General features: G+C 38.1%; 1 protein-coding gene across 2 annotated transcripts; it reads right to left on the bottom strand.

The window, feature by feature from the left end:
• Positions 1 to 559: 559 nt before the first annotated feature.
• Positions 560 to 20773, bottom strand: LOC133528067 (dihydroxyacetone phosphate acyltransferase). 2 transcript variants are annotated; one of them, XR_009800946.1, is made up of 11 exons: positions 20105 to 20773; positions 18881 to 19057; positions 16905 to 17034; positions 13748 to 13951; positions 12771 to 12922; positions 8053 to 8542; positions 7290 to 7427; positions 6607 to 6686; positions 5771 to 5935; positions 3762 to 4515; positions 560 to 3083 (listed from the first exon to the last, which is right to left on the bottom strand). XR_009800946.1 is itself a non-coding variant. In XM_061865275.1 (11 exons), the coding sequence occupies exons 1-11, from the start codon at positions 20285 to 20287 to the stop codon at positions 2939 to 2941; spliced, it is 2013 nt and encodes a 670-aa protein (XP_061721259.1). In that variant the 5' UTR covers positions 20288 to 20768; the 3' UTR covers positions 560 to 2938. The 2 variants fall into 2 exon arrangements, 1 of the variants encoding a protein (XP_061721259.1); XM_061865275.1 differs by having other exon boundaries at positions 4367 to 4515; positions 20105 to 20768.

A 20773-nucleotide genomic window follows, 5' to 3' on the forward strand; every position in this document is an offset into this window, starting at 1 on the left:
TATATTTCAATCAATTGTCTTTGTTCATGTAAATATAACGTCTAAAATTATTATTTAGTTTTATTGGCACACCAAATACATGGTTAAAAGCTTTAATTAAACCCCTTAAGTTTCAGAATCAAAATTAGAATTTAGATTGAACACCACAAGGTCGTTTATTGGTTGGCAAATTGAGACCCTTGTGACTCCAAGGGTTTATTAGTACCCAAAATATCATTAATTCATGTTCCTAACGTTTGTCCCGGCTTATTGCCACAGCTCATGAGAAGCCTGTGGTCCGCTTGGCAACTAATCCCGAGGATTGGCTTAAGCCCAGAGGGAAAACTAGGTCTTATTGGTATTAATCCGGTTCCTCACGATGTTTTCTGCACCAAAAAGAGACTGGTAAATATCAAATGATATTTCGTACATAAGTTACGAAACACTCATTGGTCTTACCGCTAGACCACCAGCACTTCAAAATACCATTAATTACCACTGTTTTTGCAGGACACGCCAATAATTGACTAGGTAATATACATATTGATCGAATTTAGGTTGAAAATTAAAACGTTCCAAATAGCTAAAGAAAATTTTATTTAAATTATAAATTATCAACACCGTTATATTTAAAACAACATAAACCGATAAATACAGGCATGACGTGACTAGCCAAGTTGTCACAGTGACAAAACACTGGTAACAAATCAAATCTATAATAATATATTTGTCCGTGAGAACATCGTTCTATTACAATTATACATAATCTGGCATCAATTTATCACTAAATACCGATTTAAATTTATTAAATTATATGTTGACCGCAACAAAATAATTATAGTACCTGTAAATGTGTGAAAGCCTAGTCAAAGGTCCCCCTTTGTCGCTTCCCAAAAAGACGAGATTAGCTTGTCTTTATACGAATAACCTGTCAAAGCGTCCTTATGGCAAACGACAATGTGGGACTTTTTGCTTAGAAACAACACAAATAATTGCAATAGTAAACTTTGTAGAAGGTAGGTACATTTTAACGATAGCCTGTCAACGATGTCTGTCACTAGAAAAAAGCGGCAAATTTAAAAAATGTAGGCGAGAAAGGTTATGTCCCATAGAAAATTTCAATTTCGCGCCTTTTTCTACTGACAAAGTTGTTTGACAGATTATAGTTACGCGTTGTCATGTTCGGTGGCGGTCAAAAGGTAGTACTTAATAGTAAGTAGTAGGTAGGACAAACTAACACCTACAAAATACCAGTTTTCATTTGTCACCTTACAGGGCCATCACAATTTTCACTAATTTAGGTCGAGATTTCAGTCTACGGTGATCTTTTGCACATATCAGTGAAAGAATAAGGATCAAAGTCAAATAGCGTTCTAAAAGTTTTAATCAAGTGTCGAAAGATGGCAGTTAATTTACTGTGGCTACAAAATTTACTTTGACAATCCACCTCCATTTCAAATTCTCTTTGCTGCTGGTGTTAGTCCCGATGACGATCCTCGTAACGGATCGAAATTCATAAATATGCTGAGCGAAAGGTGACTTATTAGGCCGGTTGTAAACGTCCGGTGTTTTCGCCGGAAACCGGACCGTGTTACGCGACTATGTGGCAAAAACACCGAATGTCTACCGGCCTTACAGGTAATTTCACAAAAGCTGGCACGAGTGGAATGAACGAAACTTTCATTGTATGAGTGACACCTGTATACAGTCAGAGCCACCATTTTATTGATTAACGTCATACACACATATGTAGATATTTTCATTCATTCATTCGTTCCATTTGCGCCAGCACTTGTGAATTAACCTGTATATAAGTGAATGAATGACTCGTTATCAATATATTTGAAACTCTGAATTACGGAAGTTATCTAGTTCATTAGTCTGACAGGTCACGCTTTGGAATAAATATTCTGTAAAGACCAAAGCTAGCGTGAATGGAATGAACTGAACGACTAACATCTTTTCTGGGGATTTTTAATAAATAAGATTATGTCAGTTCTGATGAAGTAAACTAAATATAAACTTGTACTATTAATACTTAAATCACAAATAATTCACAATATTTTGTCAATAAACATAATACGGCAACTCACTTTTATTATGACGTTTTTAAAGCTATTATATAATTAACTTAAAAATATCACCAATATTTTCGTTACAATACTTTGGAGCGAATAATTCTCACTTTATAAATAATAATAATAATAGTCACCTCTACGTCAATGTTGTACGTAGTTCGTTTGTACCCCTTTATAATTATCATATGGGTAGTAATCGCGTCTAAACGCGTTTAAAAAAATACACACTGGATATACACAAATAAATAAACAAAAATTGTGTACACACACTCGAAAGTTAAGGATACTGCATTGCATCCCAATTTCTAGTTATCACTTATATGGGCCCGAGTCGCCCCCAAAGTACTTTTGTCTCTATCAAATTTGTGAGTTGTGTCACTAATGGTCTTATCTTGAGGGGTTTCATTAATGGAATTCTTATATTTTCCCCCTGAATTAAAAAGAACCGTAGCAATCACCGACCACGCATACTAGATCTAATAATAAATTGTACTTAATGTTTATGCCGCCGCACTGCACTATATAGCAAAAGTTAGGGTACCATACATTTTTTATGTATTTTGCTTCTTTAATAAGGAACCTGACCGAATTATCATAAATTTTTTCGAGAACGGTTTTTCAACTCTATACGGCACGATCGAGGTGTGAAGACACGGTTTTACACCATCACACACATACGAACGGTAAACATCATGTCTACTAATTGAGTTGTATTTGTGGGCATGCAAAGAAGCTTGCGATATACAACACATAATAACAGTTCTTCAACGAAGGAGGTAACCGCTTACAAGGTGGACTGTATGATAGTTTGTCACCGACCTATTGCAACCTTAACAATATATAGAAGAATCCTGCTTGTTTCAACAACACCAACAACAAGTCTATAGTCTAGCAGCAAGTTTCTGGTCCAAGATGACGGGGTTAGAGGCGGTGAAGTCCACTTCGAATTCGGGTAGTACGGAGCAGATGAGGCGGCGGCATTCGGACAATATGGCTGGTGACACGATGTAAGTTGGTTCCGCGGCACTACAACGAAAACGTTCAAGTTTTACTTACAGATCTAATATCATGCTAACGCTTTAAGATACTTGAAAAGTGCAAAAGGGAGGCCATCACGTACAGTACGTGTACATGAACAATCAATAAAAAACGAGATAACAGTTAAAAATAAATATTGCTTTTGAATTTCGGTACCGTTCTAGGAACTCACTTAAATGTACCAAAGCGTAAAGGTTAATGGACTGATATTAGTACATTGTGTATTGAGGGCGGTAAACAACAATTTACAAACAAGTGTTAATTAGAACGAAGCCGAAGGGAAGCGAAGCAAGATCGTAATTCTTGTACAGTCAGCGTCAAATATTTTGTAGCAACCAAAGTAGCCAAATAGTTCGGTACACCATATATTTAATGACTGCTACAAAGTATTTGACGCTGACTGTACCACACAGCACACACAATGTTTTTCATCACACTTGTGAGTAAAAAACTAAATTTTAAGCGAAATAATTCTTAACGTCTCGTATGCCGATTATAATTAATTACTAATTAGAACTCAATAAGTCAATACCTACTACCGTGGATCAGCGTTCCGGCATATGAAAGGTTACATACCGCAGGGGGGCGAAACTCCTCCGCCGGCGTCGAGGCTGAGGCAGTAGGGGTGCCGCCGCCTGCACCAGCTTGTCTGTTAGTACAACTGACCTGTTGTCCCTGACAGTGGCCCCGGCCAGCAGCAGGCCGCCGCAGCAGCCGGCGCCGGCGTCGAGGCTGAGGCAGTAGGGGTGCCGCCGCCTGCACCAGCTTGTCTGTTAGTACAACTGACCTGTTGTCCCTGACAGTGGCCCCGGCCAGCAGCAGGCCGCCGCAGCAGCCGGCGCCGGCGTCGAGGCTGAGGCAGTAGGGGTGCCGCCGCCTGCACCAGCTTGTCTGTTAGTACAACTGACCTGTTGTCCCTGACAGTGGCCCCGGCCAGCAGCAGGCCGCCGCAGCAGCCGGCGCCGGCGTCGAGGCTGAGGCAGTAGGGGTGCCGCCGCCTGCACCAGCTTGTCTGTTAGTACAACTGACCTGTTGTCCCTGACAGTGGCCCCGGCCAGCAGCAGGCCGCCGCAGCAGCCGGCGCCGGCGTCGAGGCTGAGGCAGTAGGGGTGCCGCCGCCTGCACCAGCTTGTCTGTTAGTACAACTGACCTGTTGTCCCTGACAGTGGCCCCGGCCAGCAGCAGGCCGCCGCAGCAGCCGGCGCCGGCGTCGAGGCTGAGGCAGTAGGGGTGCCGCCGCCTGCACCAGCTTGTCTGTTAGTACAACTGACCTGTTGTCCCTGACAGTGGCCCCGGCCAGCAGCAGGCCGCCGCAGCAGCCGGCGCCGGCGTCGAGGCTGAGGCAGTAGGGGTGCCGTCGCCGCGCCTCGGCCGCCGCTTGTACCAACTTTAGTGCTTCTCTGTGTGTACAGCTTGTTTGCTGAAACATATCAACATTTTAACCTCCGTAGTCTGATATATACGACATACAATATCCAGCTCATTTCGCTGCAGTCTGATAAATAAGACAAAATTTCGTGTAACTTCGTACCCGCGGCGACACGAGCACGCTCGATGAAAAATAAAACAGTTAAAAGGTTAATATTAAATGCAGAGTACCTACAAGTACCTTCAAGATTCCATATATCCCACATATATTATGAATATAGTTTTGAACTGGATTAGACGTGGGATATGGGGGACATGACCGAACGAGATGGTCTTATGCAATCCTGGGATAACTCGGGGCACTTATACTAAAGTGATGTAGCAAAATGTTTTATCGTTATTTATGATTGGTGTTTTTAAACATTACTCCATCTTCATTTTATTTACCAATAATGAACTGTACCTCGTCTATTAACCATGTTTTATGAAATTAATTGTTCTGAAATAAAGACATTTTTTTTTCTTTTTTTTTTTTTTTGCTGAAGCACATCTAAAGTGAAATTTACCTTAAGTCATAAAAATATCATTAGGTACATAAACCATTTCGAAACAAACCTTATTTATTTTGTAAAATATGCCTGAAAGCAGTTCTTTATCAAAACTATTTTGACAATATAATGACTAATGGATGTCTGACAGATGCAAAACACGTCAAAATAGTGTCGAACGATATACGTAATATGGATACTGACTACAATTGGTTTAAAAAGAGAGAACACACTCTTAATTCACCATTCTCAAAAAGTTAACAATATCGTTTTTTTTACTTGTGGTACTTTAATTGTTTGAAATGTCATCCGTTGATTTGTTTAATTTTTACAATTATACGGCTACTCTACTGCCCTACGTAACCTACGGTTTCATTTGTATTTATAAGTTCATATTACAAGTTGTAAGTAAAACACGAAGATATGCGGTCACCAGGGCCGAATTTCCGCCTAAGCCCGTAAGGCCCAGGCCTCAGGTAACCTGGCAATGTTTCGAGATAGAGAAGGGGGCCCCGATAAAATCAGGGGGCTCCCGTGGAATTAAGAGCCATACCAAGTGCCTAGAGGCCAGGATCAGGCTGGTAATTTACGTTACCGAAACTACGAATTTTCTACACCATTTTAAACCAGACAAGACTGTTAAAAACACCGCGGGGGGGGGGGGGGGTTAAAGTATGAAGAAAACTCGTTAACGCGACTTTATTGTCATTTCCTTCGAGTTTAATGTTATACGTTTCACCGTAATTTAAATAATTTTACCTGAGTCATGACATCAGCACAGATGAGCAGTGTGGAGAGGGCAGGCCAAATAGCCCATTTGAGCAAGTACGACAATTTCTCGTCTGAGCCTGGTGTGAACGTAAGGCTGTCTTTTGTCGCGAGTACCCCATTCTGCAGGCAGTATTCTAAGGCTTGCGAGAATGTCTGAAAATATTATAAATTACAGTTAGGTGGCGAACTATGGAGACAGGGTAAGAATGGCAAACGATGAACAGCGCAGCGCCGGTGACTAATCACTCCTGTAACCGGAAGTAGTCGGAAGTTGCTTTGGCAGTTTCAATCAAAATAGTTACTTTTAAATGTATGCGATGCTAGCTGTACTATAGGGAAAACTACATGGTTAATATAAATTTATATCTGAAAAATGAAGTGACTAAATATAAATTATTTTATACTAGCTTTAGGTATTTAAAAAAAAGTAAACAAAATCTACTCTCAAATGGCTCCTTAAGCCACTTGAGGGTAGATGAAAACATTACATGATCAAATAATGTAGGTTACAGTCAGGTCGTTAAGTGACAGATCCAGGCGGTTTTGCATTTGGTTGGTTAGCCAATAAATGTTATAATTACCCGAAAATTGTTTACTTTTATTTAAATACCTAAATATACAGAGTAAATAAGACACAGACGAGTAATGTAGTGCATAATATTGCACTTATTAATGTTTTGTGGTAATAAATTGTCAAAAAATTAGTAGGTATGTGCGATATATTTTAGTTACAATAACCAATCTCGTCATTGCGATTAATACACATAGTACAGTACCCAAATATTGAATATAACATTGAGTTGGAATTTTAGTTAGAACTTTACCGCCGCTTCAGTCTTCTCGAGGTGGAAGAATTCGTGTCTGAGCATCGTTCTGATGCGGTTGTAGTCTGCCACCAACTGTTCTGTAAAATAACGACACATTTAATACATCCCAAAGACAGAGAGATGTGTAGAGCTGCCATAGGGAAAATTAGCAAGCCGAGTCACGATCCTCAGCCATTAGGGACCGACTTAGAAGAAGAATACATTCCAGATAATATTTCAAATGACTTCGACTCTAATTTCTAAGTACGTTATTGCTTCAGTGCAAACAAAGCATGTTTTTGCAATTGCCTAGGCTTTCTTTATTCTTTATTTCTTTATTGCATCCATGGTCTGTACAGATGTTCTTTATTCTTCCTTTATTCTGTGAAACTGTGTTCGTGTGAAACTCACAACTACTATGTTACATTTAAAAAAATATTTACATAGTAGTTGTGAGTTTCACATGGACCCTAATAGGGTACAGCAATAGTCTTAAATCTAAGTTATGTAAACGAGGTTTTATAACAATGGTTAGTTGATTTTATACTATACTATTCTATACTAATTTTAATTTTTATGTCAACAAATTCATTCACAACTTGCAACCTTCCAGGGGGATTACGACCTCACGACTCACAGGTTGAATATTACTACTATTAATAGAATTAGGTACTACTATGTTTTTTCGTATGTCAAACTACCTCTAGTAGTTGGTCCCCTGGCAACTATGACGCACAGCACGGCCGGCGGCACGAGGTAGTGCAGGACAGGGTTCACGTACAGCTGCAGCTGGATTATAGGCACGGCGTTCACCATCGTCTCCGCTTTTATTATGTGGCCTGAAAGGTAAAGGTATAGTAAATAAGTAAGTTAGTCCCCAAATAAACGGATGGATTCGATATACGTTTTGTTCAACCTATTACACCTATTTAGACTTATTGATTGTTCATTGTTTGTTCGTAGAGTTAAAGGCACGGGGAGCAAAGTTTTATTCGAGTTTTAAATTATGCATTTTATTACACTAACATATGAATGTGAATTAGATCTCGTACTAATGAGTTTTTCGGAACTTATGTACGAAATATCATTTGATATTTACCAGTCGCTTTTCGGTGAAGGAACACATCGTGAGGAAACCGGACTAATCCCAATAAGGCCTATTTTACTCTCTGGGTTGGAAGATCAGATGACAGTCACTTTCGTATAAACTGTGTCTACGCCAATTCTGGGGATTAGATGTCAAGCGGACCCCGGGCTCCCATGAGCCGTGGCAAAATGCCGGGAGAACGCGAGGAAGATAATGATGAATGTGAATTATAGGTAATTAATAAACAACTTTTTAATGCCAACTGTTACTCCGTTTACCATTCAAAAACTGTAAGTATCAAATTGCAACGATTTTCACGAATTAGAAATAAATACATTCATCAGCTAAACTAAAATAATATATCAAAAATCATCCACCTTTCATCTTCTTCTGCACATCCGCCGACACCTCCATGATCTCACTGGACACCAGCCTAAGTCTACTATGCTGGTCCAATCTCATCATGCTCCTATGTACCACCAGCACTCTCTCCACGCTACTCTTAACGTCATTCTCAAATACCGACGCTTCTAACTGTCTCAGTACCCCTACCATCCATTCAACTTCAATTAAAACTTGTGGGAGACTTAAGACCTTGCTTTTCATTAAGCTTTGCATGAGTACTAAAGCTAGCAAGTTCGAAATCGTCACTACAGTGTTTTTCTGTTGTAATGTTATCACGTAATTCGCTAAGTCTTGGACATTTTGGAACTGTGCTGGAGTAAGTTGCTGTAGGTCTACGGGTTTGAGGCGCTCGGCGCTTTCGGTGGGGGCGTTGAGGTACTCGCGGACGGAGAGGGGGGAGCCAAGATTGATGTAGATGTTGCCGAAGTGGTCGTTTAGGCGGTGGAGGGATTTCAGCAGACCCTGGAAGGGGATGGTATAAATATGATAATTATTTTTATAGTCTAATTCAATAACAAAAAGATTCCGACAAATTGGGAACCTCCTCCTTTTTTTAAAACCACGTAACTTCGAGCAACACCGGGAAGGGAGTCTGCATTCGCACTATATATTTCCCCTCTGCCGAAGCGCATAGTTGGGCGTGTGCCCAACTAGCGCGGTGCGTGTTGTGATTCGCCCGTACACAAAAAGAGACGGAGGTGTGCAAGATTGTCTTTGACATGTGTCATTTTCTATGTATTTGTGTAGTCATTTTGAATTTTATATGTACTGAGTGAGTAGTGCGACTGTGTGCACGTTTCCCCCCACAAAAAATGGCAGAACGATTTGTACGGTAAGATATCGCTTGGGACGGGTCGGAAGCCGGTGTTGCTCGAAGCCACGTGACTAATATATATATTTGAATTATATCAATCACGTGTCATCAAGTTACGTGTGTTTTTATTCGCTTTATTTTAAGATCTTAATGGTAAAATTATTGTAAGTATAATGTGTTTGACATTTCACCTTTTACTGTATGCAGAAAACAAAGCAGGTTGTTACGTCGAGTACGAATATCTATTGATTCAGCGCTGTCAACGTCATTAAGGTCAAAGTATCAACTATTCAAATCGAGTATAAGTTTAGTCAATAATCTTTTTTTATGTAAAATTATATTTTAATATATGTTACTTCATATTTAAATTTGTACCTAAGTCTGCGTCAAACGCACTTAAAATTATATTGAGGCTTATTTTTAACAAGCAGTATTATTAATATACTATTTTTTTTTCATTATAGTTTTTTTTTTATTCAAGGAATAAATGGAAAAACTTACTCTTCCAGCAGGACTTGAACCCGCAACGCTACAATCCATGCATTGCTGTTAACCAATAACTAACTTAACTGGAAGTAACTTTTCCACTTTTAGAATAAAAACGGGACCCTATTATTAACAAGGAAAGGTACCCAACTGTCCGGTTCCGATTTGATTTATATTTATATATATTATAGAGTAGTCTAAAATAACAGACACGTAAGTAAGTAAGTAAGTAAATATTCTTTATTGCACCAACAATTATACATTTTACATAAGTGTAAAACTACAAATGATTTTTAAAGGAAAATAGAACCAGGTAACAACAGGCGGTCTTATCGCTAAAAAGCGATCTCTTCCAGACAACCTTTAGGTAGCAGTATTTTGTTATATCGACTGAAACTCAATTTTTCCTAAAAAATAGACATTCGAAGTTTTATAATATCTTATCGCGAAAGATACACATAAAGATGGGTGTTTTTTTTAGAAAAAACTTGAGTTTCAGCCGATATAACAAAACACGTGCTCATTATTTTTTCCTGCTCTCAAACATATACTTGGGCAGCTAAAAAAAAATACGTGTCCGTTATTTTAGAGTATTTAAATATAGATCAAATCGGAACCGGACAGTTGGGTACCTTTCCTTGTAAGACTCCACTAGCCGCCACTCGCTATTTAGTTCGTATGTCACAGCCATTTTTCTCGAAAATTTCTGTATTTTAATGTAATTTGGAACAAACATGGAGATATTTTTTGAGCCGCTACTTAGGTAGTTGTATTTTGAATGTATTTTAGGGGGGGGGGGGGGGGGGGCACTCCATACACAGTATGTAACTAAAAGTGAAAAAAACAACGTCTGGCATATCTTCCATAAATCCTTTTGCTCTTAAATATCAAAAAGCGGCGCCAAGTGCCCGGTAGGGCACAATCTAAAGGTTATGGCGCCATCGCGCGAAACGATGCTGTAATACACGTGGCGTTTGATCTATAAGATGGCGCCAGTTTTTGATATTTAACAAATTTAACACATATTAGTATGAATAAAGACCAAAGTCAAATGACGTTGTAAAGGTTTTAATCATGTACAATCCACCTCTATTTCAAATTCTCTTCGGCCGGTTTTTTATAACTGTATTAATTAGAAACTGGCACGAAATACAGTCGCGGCGCACTCGTGCTAAGCCTACACAGCCTATGCAGTGTAAATAATGCTTGAGAGTGAAATACGAGTATGTTTGCATTGCGTATACTTATCACATGTGCGCGAAAACGGAGGTCAACACGCTAGTTATTGTTTACTATGTTACATCAGCGTGTAACAAGGCGATAAGTAAACCGATAACATGTTAATAATGGTAACTTGCCAATCAGTTATTGTCGGTATTTCCTGTCGAAGTATGACACACGTTACATAGTATGGTCTCAACTTAGATTTAAGAAGAAAGTAGAGGACCCGCGCGAAATCGCCTTCTCATACAAACGTAGTGCTCATTTTCCTATCTGGATACATTATTAAATATTTTGACACAGTTTGTCGTTTATCAGTCACAGCCCCTTATTTTTGATATTGTTCGAATTTTTAATTATTATAAGAGTTAGGAGCATTTAAAAATTTGTATGAAATCTGTTCGCTCGTAATTTTGACACAAATAAAAAAAACAAAAAAATTCTAATATATAGCATAGCTATGGTTAATATACATCAAAATATGTTAAAACATTTTAGATGACGTCAATATCCAGAAAGGAAAATTAGGACAAGGCAGGGTAGGGCAAGGCATTTTCCATACAAACCTTGTGCAAGTTTTATTCGTTAGTTTTGGCACTATAGCATTTAATTTCATTTTTTGCTTGTATATATTGGATATACGCAGAACTTGATGTAGAAATTATTCTTTATTAAAAAAAATACAAAAATACAAAAAATATTAATCTCGACACCCCTGAGCCGCTCACACCGGTGTTGCTCCTGGTCGTCATCATGACGGCATTTTCAGGGGCCCATCTAGTGGGCGGCGAGTCACCGCCTGCCTCGATAACTAGTGAAAACATTGTTATGGCAAGTGTCCGGACGTCTTTGCGATAACCCAGTCTCATTGTCCTCCCAAACTTCAATCCATAGACCGTTCTACTGTTCACTTTTACTTCAATAGTCCCAATGCCTGCTGCGACCGGTTCATGGGTGTCTATTGTTGCGCCTATGAATGGGTTCCAGCAGGTGTTCTACATGGCATTAAAGCTCTCCAAGGGGTCTCTACGTGTTGGATCTATATCCCCACGCAAGCCTATCAAAAGACCGGGATTTATAGGCCCGTGAAATCCAAGGAGGTACAATAATAATAATAATACATCAAGCCCCAGCCAACAGAAAAATAAGCATATTTACCAAAAATAATAACTGTAGAGCAAACACAAACGAAGAAAAATTCGCACAAAGTTTGTGTGGAAAGAGCTTGCCCTACCCTTCGCCTTAAGTCGTTAGAACTGTGTATTGTAATCAAGCACTTGGACCTATAAAATCTAATGACTCAGCTGATTTTCTGATAACGTTTATCATTACATTTTGCATAACGTACTTATGATTGAAAAATAGCTGATAAACTTTGTTTGTAGGTATCTAAACCCTAATAGCTTATCGGATTTCTAATCTATTCTCAAATATTAAGAATATATGGGTGTTTTCTATGGATTTAAGTATTAATATATTATATTTATCGTTGTCTGGGTACCCACAACACAAGCCTTCTTGACCTTACTGTGGGGCTTAGTTAATTTGTGTAAGATGACCATATATGTATTTATTTTATTATTAATAACTTGACATCGGTCCTTAAGCGAACTACTTGTTACCTGCTTTGTTTTCTCGAGAACTAGAGTGCTCGCAGCTTTTAGATCAAATCTATTTTTCAATATATTCTCGGCTCAAACTTTTGGTCTTTCTCGTGTAAAACTTATAGAACTGATGTTGATTCTCATTGTTTAATACTAACAATTTGTAGAAACAGAATTTTTATCTAGACATGTTAACGAATGATATAAATTATTTCAAAACTACATAAACACAAAGCAAATCCGAAATGCCAAAATATATGTACCTATTTTCTTACGTTGTAATTGTTTGTATTTCAACGTCGTCATTTGTACACCCACTTGGGTCAAAAACATTTTAGTATAAGTTAAGGTTACGAATCTTTTCTGTAGACGTCATAAAGTAAATGGACGGGTCCATATTGCGTTGCAAACAAGTTTAAGTCATATCTTTGATACGCATAACAACTTGTGTCATAATCATCATTACACATACAAATGAAAAGTCATATTATATTGTGTCATACATTTTTAGCCATAATATTTGATAACATACGTAGCAGTTGTCATATATATCTCATGTACTCACCCCAGTAGACTCTTTAGGTTTGGGCACGCCTAGATGCTCGTAGGCGAAGAGCCCGTGCTCCATGAGGCGATCATAACTGATGTTGATGGGGACGATTGTGATGTCGCTAACTTCGCGCGCAAACCATGGCACCAGACTCATTGAGAGCATACCTGATAAATATTTATCATCATCAGTAATTAATTGTTAAATAATATTGTTTTCCATAATCCCACTCTTGACATATTCTCACAGACAGAACCGAGATTCCTAGCCACAGCAGCCCGCTACCTAGAGTCAATATCTACACCCACAACTATTAATATTAATTAAATCTAGTGATAAGCTTAGTCTAATTAGTTTTAAGTATGTATGTAACCCATAACTTGCATGTCTGGTTCAACTGTAAATGTAAGTTGGCGAATAAATAAAATAAAATAAAAAATTGTTATCGATTGACGTGATTAGTCCTATAGGTTAAGTCAATGGGTACATGTTTCAAGGGTATTCGCTTCCAGTACAGATTCCGATCTCTTAATCTAGCGGAGCACATCTAAATAAGCTCGGCACCAAACCAGACTCGCCGCAAATCATCCGCTCGCCGTCAACTATACTATCCGCAAAACTATCTGGCCGGTCAGGTCATAATGCCATCTCTTTCACTCTTGGTTGGTCTTAACAAGGTTAAAGGAAATAGCATTATGATCTCAGTGGCCAGTTAGTTTTGCGGCAAGTATAGGCCTCAACCATACACAAGCACTTAATGAGAGAGAACTCCTCACGGTTGGGTGACATCGCGCTTGCAGCGCCCGTGGTACAGCGGCGCCTTGGGGAAAAATCACCAGCGGGTCGCGCGCCGACCCGTATTAAATACATATTTACAGTACGGAGTTTCCTATCAAAAATAATCAGCGGCTAAGGTTGAGGCGGTGCCGATCTTTTAGCTTTGCTACAACCTTCATATTGAAAACCAAAACATATCTACTCAATTAACTTACCATATTTAGGAGGCAAGCTTTTATTGCTCCTGCTCCTCGTCCCTTCGAGGAAGAACTCGATGGGCGAGCAGTGTTTCGCGACCAACGTCCGTACGTATTGCTTGAGCGTGGCGGCGTACAGCGGAGCCCCCGCCAGCGTGCGGCGGATGTAGAACGCGCACGTCTCGCGCATGCGCCGCCCCACCACCGCCATGGAGTAGAAGTCTGCTCATCAAATTAATTAAAATTAATAAATATATAGTTATTTCGACCAATAGGGACCATGGGTAGATTTTGGTGGTAAATACTGGGAATAATCCATTTAAACATGCTCGCGTGGGTTCGTAGACACCTGGTGCAAGGGTTGGTCATCGCCATCCAATGTGGTTACGCGGGAAGTGTGATGGGCACCTTTGCACCCACTACTGCTAGCGGTAATAATTGCGAATAGTATATTGGTTTTCTTTATTAATTTAGATATATTTAAGTTTTATTTTCATATTGTAAATAACAATTATAACAAAACAACAATAGGATTTTAACAAAGAACAAATTTACATGACTTTAAATATAATCAACATACAGTTTTGATAATTTCACGGTTTTACTCAGGACCACAGACACTAAGAAACACGTGTGACATATTTCGGAGAGCCATGGTCTCCATTTTTTTAGCACTACGAATGCTTAGATTGCATATAAATAAATAAAATAAATAAATATTATAGGACATTATTACAGATATTGATTAAGTCCTCAATAAAGCTTGTGTTGTGGGTACTTAGACACCGATAAATATAATATATAAATATTTATAAATACATAGAAATCACCCATGACTCAGGAACACATATTCATGCTTATCACCCAAATAAATGCCCCGGGACTATCGGCTTCATAGGCAAGGCAGGGTCACTAACCACTAGGCCAGACAGCCAGAAAGGTCGTCAAATTATTTCAGTCAATGTTAATAATATGAGTCATATGAAAGTATAAATCCTATTACAAATAGTGTGTTCAATATGTAGACAATGTTGCCCTTTAAACAGGACATCTAATGAAAGATTGATTGACCACTAATTTGACTCTGCAAACAATTTTAGTTGTTAAGTAGCTGTTTACTACTTGTTAACTAAACAATTAGATAAGTAAATAATATGTATCATATAAATGAAGCATATAGGTATTAGAATATTAGGAATTAATATATTTATGTGAGCGTTGCGTGTTGGCAATGTCATTGTTGTTAATTTACTATGTTAACATATTTTTATAATCAAGGTGAATTTTAAATGCATATTATTTTAAAAGTGCATATGTTACTTGTAGTTTATTGACCTGTTTATCTTGGTTACAAGGTATTAAACCTGATATTTCTTACAATTGTATTAGTTTTATTTATATGATATTTTCACAGAGGTACGATTTATTTAATGTTATAAAATACAAAGGTACTTTAGTATTAGTATTATAAAGGTACGTTTACGTACGTACGTACTTAATTTTATTTGTTTGTGTTAAGAGAATAGGTATGTTACGCAGGCACATGTATGTTATGTAGTCAGATGGAGAGAGGTGCCATAAGTAAGTATTAAATACATGTACCTACCTACCTAGACTTAAGAAATATTGAGTGCCCTTACAGGGTGTCATGTACATACCATTTTCAAATTGTAACACCTAATGTATAATGAGCATGACTGCAATACAATAAAGAATAAAGAAAAGATGCGCGTACGAAACGCAGTTGTTTACAAAGCTACATTACGCGTAAACATTTACTTTTCTCTGCTAGGTATGGCGCAATTCTTATCGTTCGTCGTACTTCGGACTATTCGCTCCGTGCATGACTGTGGCGCCGCCCTAGTGGGTGTGGGACATATTACTTATGTGACAGTTGGCAGCTGCCAAACAGTACGAAGTTGTGCATTGGTAAAGAAAATAAAACGAGATCAAATATTAGGCCATTTGAGGGTAGATGAAAACATTACACGATTAAATGATTACGTTAAAGCCAGAACGATTAAGCAACAGATCCAGGCAGTTTTCTATTGGGTTGGTTAACTGTGATTAACGTTGAAACATAAAAAAGCATATAAAAACACATTGTTTACATTAATTTAATTATCTAAAGATACAGACTTTAATAATATAAATCCGAAAATAGCTATTATGTATGTCTGTCTGTCGGTTACCTCTTCACGCCTAAATCGCTGAACTGATTTAGATTGCATTTGGGAGATTGTTTGTGGTTCAAGGATAGCTTTTAACATGGAAATCAAGTTGCGGGCGGAAAGTTATTTGTATACCTATTTTTTTTTTACTTACGTCAATTATGAGAAAAAAACACATTTCACGTTTACATAATTATTATATGTACGTAAAACACAAGTAATGAAAGAGGTGTACGTAAAAAAACACTGAGAATTTAAGTATTAATATTGATGTTAAACCGATAATTACATTTTTTGTTCGGATTGTTCTACAAATATAGCAGTGGGGCGACACTCCTCCTTTCGGCTTTTCCCGGCTCCGTTCGGCTCAGCATCACTCCGAGCAATTATCGAGGCTGGCGCAACTTGACGTCCCTATACGTGCACGACCACAGATAAGATAATGACTTGAATTTTGACAACCCTAAATGGCCGAAAGGGATAGTGCCATACATTAGAAGGGGACAGCATAATTCGTCCCAGAATCGCTGTCAAACTTCGGTTTTGTAAGAAGTGTCATTTCTGTACGGTAATACTATTATTTATTCTGTGCTATTGTTGGTTAACTCATAAAAGTGATGGGGGCATCTTCGCAGGACCTTTTTACTAAGAGGGAGGAACTTTTTGCGGAAACTCGAAAACGGCTAACTGATCATTAAGGATCTTTTTTTTTTTATTTTATTAGGAGGACAAACAGAGTAAAATGTACATAAGGTTCTATTAAAACTAACTAAGACTGAGACTAAGATCGGACGTGCAAATGACATAAGGAATAGGTGCTCCTACATTGGCTGTTATAAAAAAAAAATGTTAAAATGTTATATAACATCATGTGACAGGGATTTATTATACTGTAAGAGGCCGTTCCGGGTTGATTGCATTAAAATTTTCAAATATAAGCTTTAAAATCTCAAATAGACATTTTTCTTCACGACTCGCAATCTAGTTATTTTAAAAAGACTTACCCATTCCAGCAGCAACGGCCGGTAAGTCTATATCATAGTGGTAGCACAGATATGTCATCACACAGAAGTCTGCATAGCTGCGGTGTGTGGGCAGGAAGAGTATTGGGTTTGATCCCATCGCCTCTTTGAGCTGAAATTGATGTCAATGTCAGTTACTGCTGTCTACAAATAAATTTTGAACCAAAATGGTCTCCAGATGACCGGGTTTCAAAATTTGCCAGTTTAAATTTAACACATTCAGTGCCAGCTACGCGCTAAAAGCGTAGCCGGTAACGCGGGAAAACCCGTACGTAGCGAAAAGTGCCTACAAACAGGGAACCCACCTAGCAGGTTGCTGGCAGTGAATGTGTTAACCCTGCATATGAGAGCGAATAAACTTTTTGACCGACTCAAATCTGTCCGTGAATTTTAAACTTCGTTGTTGTGTTGTGTGTTGTTGTCGTTCCTTTAAGTAATGGCTTTTCTATGTTTCAGTTAATGGTGTATGTTATAATAATAATAATAATAATTCAGCCTATATACGTCCCACTGCTGGGCACAGGTCTCCTCTCATGCGCGAGAGGGCTCGGGCTATAGTCCCCACGCTAGCCCAATGCGGATTGGGGACTTCACATACACCTTTGAATAACAAAAAACAAAATGTTATAACAAAAAATAAAACCGACTTCAAATATTACCAAAAGCGCCATACATGTACCTATAACATTTGAAGAGTTCCCTCGATTTCTCCAAGATCCCACCATCAGACCCCGACTTGGTGCCAACGGGACCATCTCGGGGTTATACACGTTCAATTAAAAAATATATTTGAAAATCGGTTCACGATTCGAATCAAGTAACATACATACAAAAAATAATAATTCAGTCGAATTGAGAACCACCTCCTTTTTTGAAGTTGGTTAAAAACATTCAAGGCCCCAACTGTTATACCTAGTACACAGTAAACTATGTCTATGAAGCTTGGTAACTCCAGAGACATATTGAGACACTTAAAGCTGTCGGTCTAAAAGTTGATTAGCATGTACTATAGTTAGTTTTTTGGCATTAGAAAGAAGGTAAATAATCTTGACGTGTCTTTTTATTGAAAAACGATTTAATTAAATAAATCACGGCAAATATGTAACAATTATAAATCATATACTATCATTTACATTCTTTTGCTTTCATAAGTAATGGTTACTGATTTTTTAAAAGCGTTTTTCAAATAAAAGACATGTCAAGTTCGCTTAACTTCTTTCTAATGCTAAAAAAACGGACTATAGGATCTATACGTGTAGGCCACTATGTTATGAATTAAATCTTAATATTTATATATAGTTGTTTTAGTTAAAAAACTTTATTTTTATAAATTTTCAAGATGATTTTGTGTATTTAGTTTTAAAACCATCAGAGGTAGGTAAGTTTTGCAAAGTATTAGGCGGGTCCACACAGAGCAAGCGCAAGCATACGCGCGAGGCAATTTCCTCACGCAAAACCGAGGCGGCGCGCTCAGGCGACGAAAACGCGCGCGGTGCCTCGGCCGAGGCACGTCTACACTGGCCGGTTTGTGCTTGAGGAAATTGCCTCGCGCGTATGCTCGCTCTGTGTGGACCCGCCCATTCCTTTGTTTTTTGTACACATAAAACAGTTGTGACAAAAGTTGAGATACAAAAAGAGTGTTTTGCTAAGTCAAAATCGAAAATTTAAAAAAAAATGCAAGACCGAAATGATTCCATAAGAGCTCCGTCAACAACATTTGGTACGGAGCTCTAAAAATGACAATATCTCTGAAACTAGGCCAAATCCAGAAATCTTTACACCATATTTTAATCAGGGAATAATCTGTATCATAAACTTACATGTACCTAACAAGGTACAAAAGAAAAACAAACAAACAATAACTTGAATAAGCAATTATTTTAGTCTGTAAATATAATTAGGAATACATTGTTTATATTTTTTGGGTTCCTTGCAAGCACCTTTTATAGATAACTCACCTTTAATACTGAAGGTTCATTGACATAGATCCCAATCTTCATCATGAAGGCGATCTTGAGGAATACAATCCCCATCCAGCGGATCACATGCAGCTTCTTTTCCAGCCCCATCTCTTCCAGGTATTGGGTTACTTCTTCTTTCAACTTATCTTTTGGGACACCCGTTTTCACACTTTCCTGCAATGTGAAATAATAACTGAGAATCAAGGGCATTGCCAGGGGGTGGAAGGAGTTGGCAGCTGCCTCGCCCTAGTGAATAAAATTCGTAACTGACCCCCTAGCCCATCAACCATATCAACTGCTGGCAACTCCCATGCTGAGAATGCTATTAGCATCTTATAGGGGAACTCTTGTAATTGGTACGGTAGCCATCTTTCCAGGTTTACCCAGTCTTATCCATGAGTTTTAAGTGAGAACAATTTCAATAAGAAAATGGATTAGAAATGCTTTTCGAGGATTGAGGTGCATGAATTAACTCCCCATCTCAGTAACTCCAGGATTTGTAGTAGGAAAGTAAAATTTAATCAATTGAAAGAAAGTTAAAATTTGCACAACTCAAAATGATATACGCCTGTTAAAGGGTTGATAATATATGCCAGTAATAGGGTCCAACCAAATCGTGTTTGCTCAAAAGTTCGGTTTCGGCCAAAACTAGAGCAAAACAAAACCTTTGGTTTCAGTTTTATACCAAGTTATACAAAGAATGCACCAGTTAAGACAGATTTTTCTGAAACTGTTTCAGTTTCAAGCAAAATATCAGTCTAACATTTAAATAAACATTTCAATATTACAAGATTTTATTTAACTTGACCTGCTAGTAATGTGGGTCAAATCTTGGAAGCTAAATTTGACCTGCTTCCTGGCTTCAGATTGAGCAGACATTTTGTATACATACTATATCATACGGATGACATTGCCATATTATGATGACATGGAGCTGATCTCATGATGGAAATAGGAGGTGGCCATGGGAACTCGGTGATAAAACAACGCAAAATAATTGTGTTTAGGGTTGCTACAATTGTCTTGATGGGTATTAGTTGCCTATGGAAAGAAAAGTACAGTCAGCGATAAAAGCCTGTACCAAAAATTTAATTTTTGACAAAAACTTATTTTGTTTATAATATAATGTAACACCTACAAAGAAAACTAGCCGCTTTTATATAAAAAATAAAATAATACAGGCTGATTTCAATTTACAAAATATAATACTTAAATTCTTACCGCCTCAATCACAGTTTCCAGGAAGATAGAACTGGCGGCTATATCCTTCAGATCCTGAGGGCTCAGGTACTTATCCATCACCAGCGTCCTCTGCGGGTACCAGGCCCGCGACATGAACCTAAATATCCCACTCTCAGTCCTCCGGGGCTCCAAAATATCTTTAAAACTCACGTTATCACTCATTTTTATATTTTTCGCTTTACAAAAATACCCAAAAACATTAATTATTCGTTTCCGAAACACAAATTAGAAATCTTCTTACGTTAAACACATGTCACATCACTTGCTAAAATATTCATTTAATAAATTATTTTATTTTATTTACAGCGGTTCGCAAGCGGAGCGCATTAAATAAGCGCCATACGTGAAGCACGATTCGTTGACAACTGGTTGACATTGACATCACTGACAGGTGAAGTCACACTGACAGCATGTTTTTTTTCTTTGCAAAATGGTGGCATCGATTATTTTAGTCAAAGGCTCCACATACGTGCGGGAATCACAGAGTTAAGAATTCGCATGCAAGCGTGGAGCCTTTCTTCAAAGATTTGACCCACTCATGCAATACATACAAAGATACCAATAAGATACTAACAAGTCAAATAAAGGCGATGTTTTAAGGAAAGCAAAAATTGATTTATGTCACTTTAGTTATTTGTGCAACAAGAG

Source organism: Cydia pomonella, chromosome 19 (genome assembly GCF_033807575.1).
Source record: "Cydia pomonella isolate Wapato2018A chromosome 19, ilCydPomo1, whole genome shotgun sequence".
NCBI lineage: Eukaryota > Metazoa > Arthropoda > Insecta > Lepidoptera > Tortricidae > Cydia > Cydia pomonella.

Excerpts from the sequence above, each read along its gene's own strand:
- LOC133528067 (XM_061865275.1), bottom strand. The coding sequence starts at position 20,287 with ATGAGTGATAACGTGAGTTTTAAAGATATTTTGGAGCCCCGGAGGACT. Across the intron at positions 13,952-16,904 it reads GGCCGTTGCTGCTGGAATGG|ACTTCTACTCCATGGCGGTG; the intron begins GTAAGTCTTTTT and ends TTTGATGAGCAG. Across the intron at positions 3,084-4,366 it reads GCCACTGTCAGGGACAACAG|TGCCGCGGAACCAACTTACA; the intron begins GTCAGTTGTACT and ends TTTTCGTTGTAG.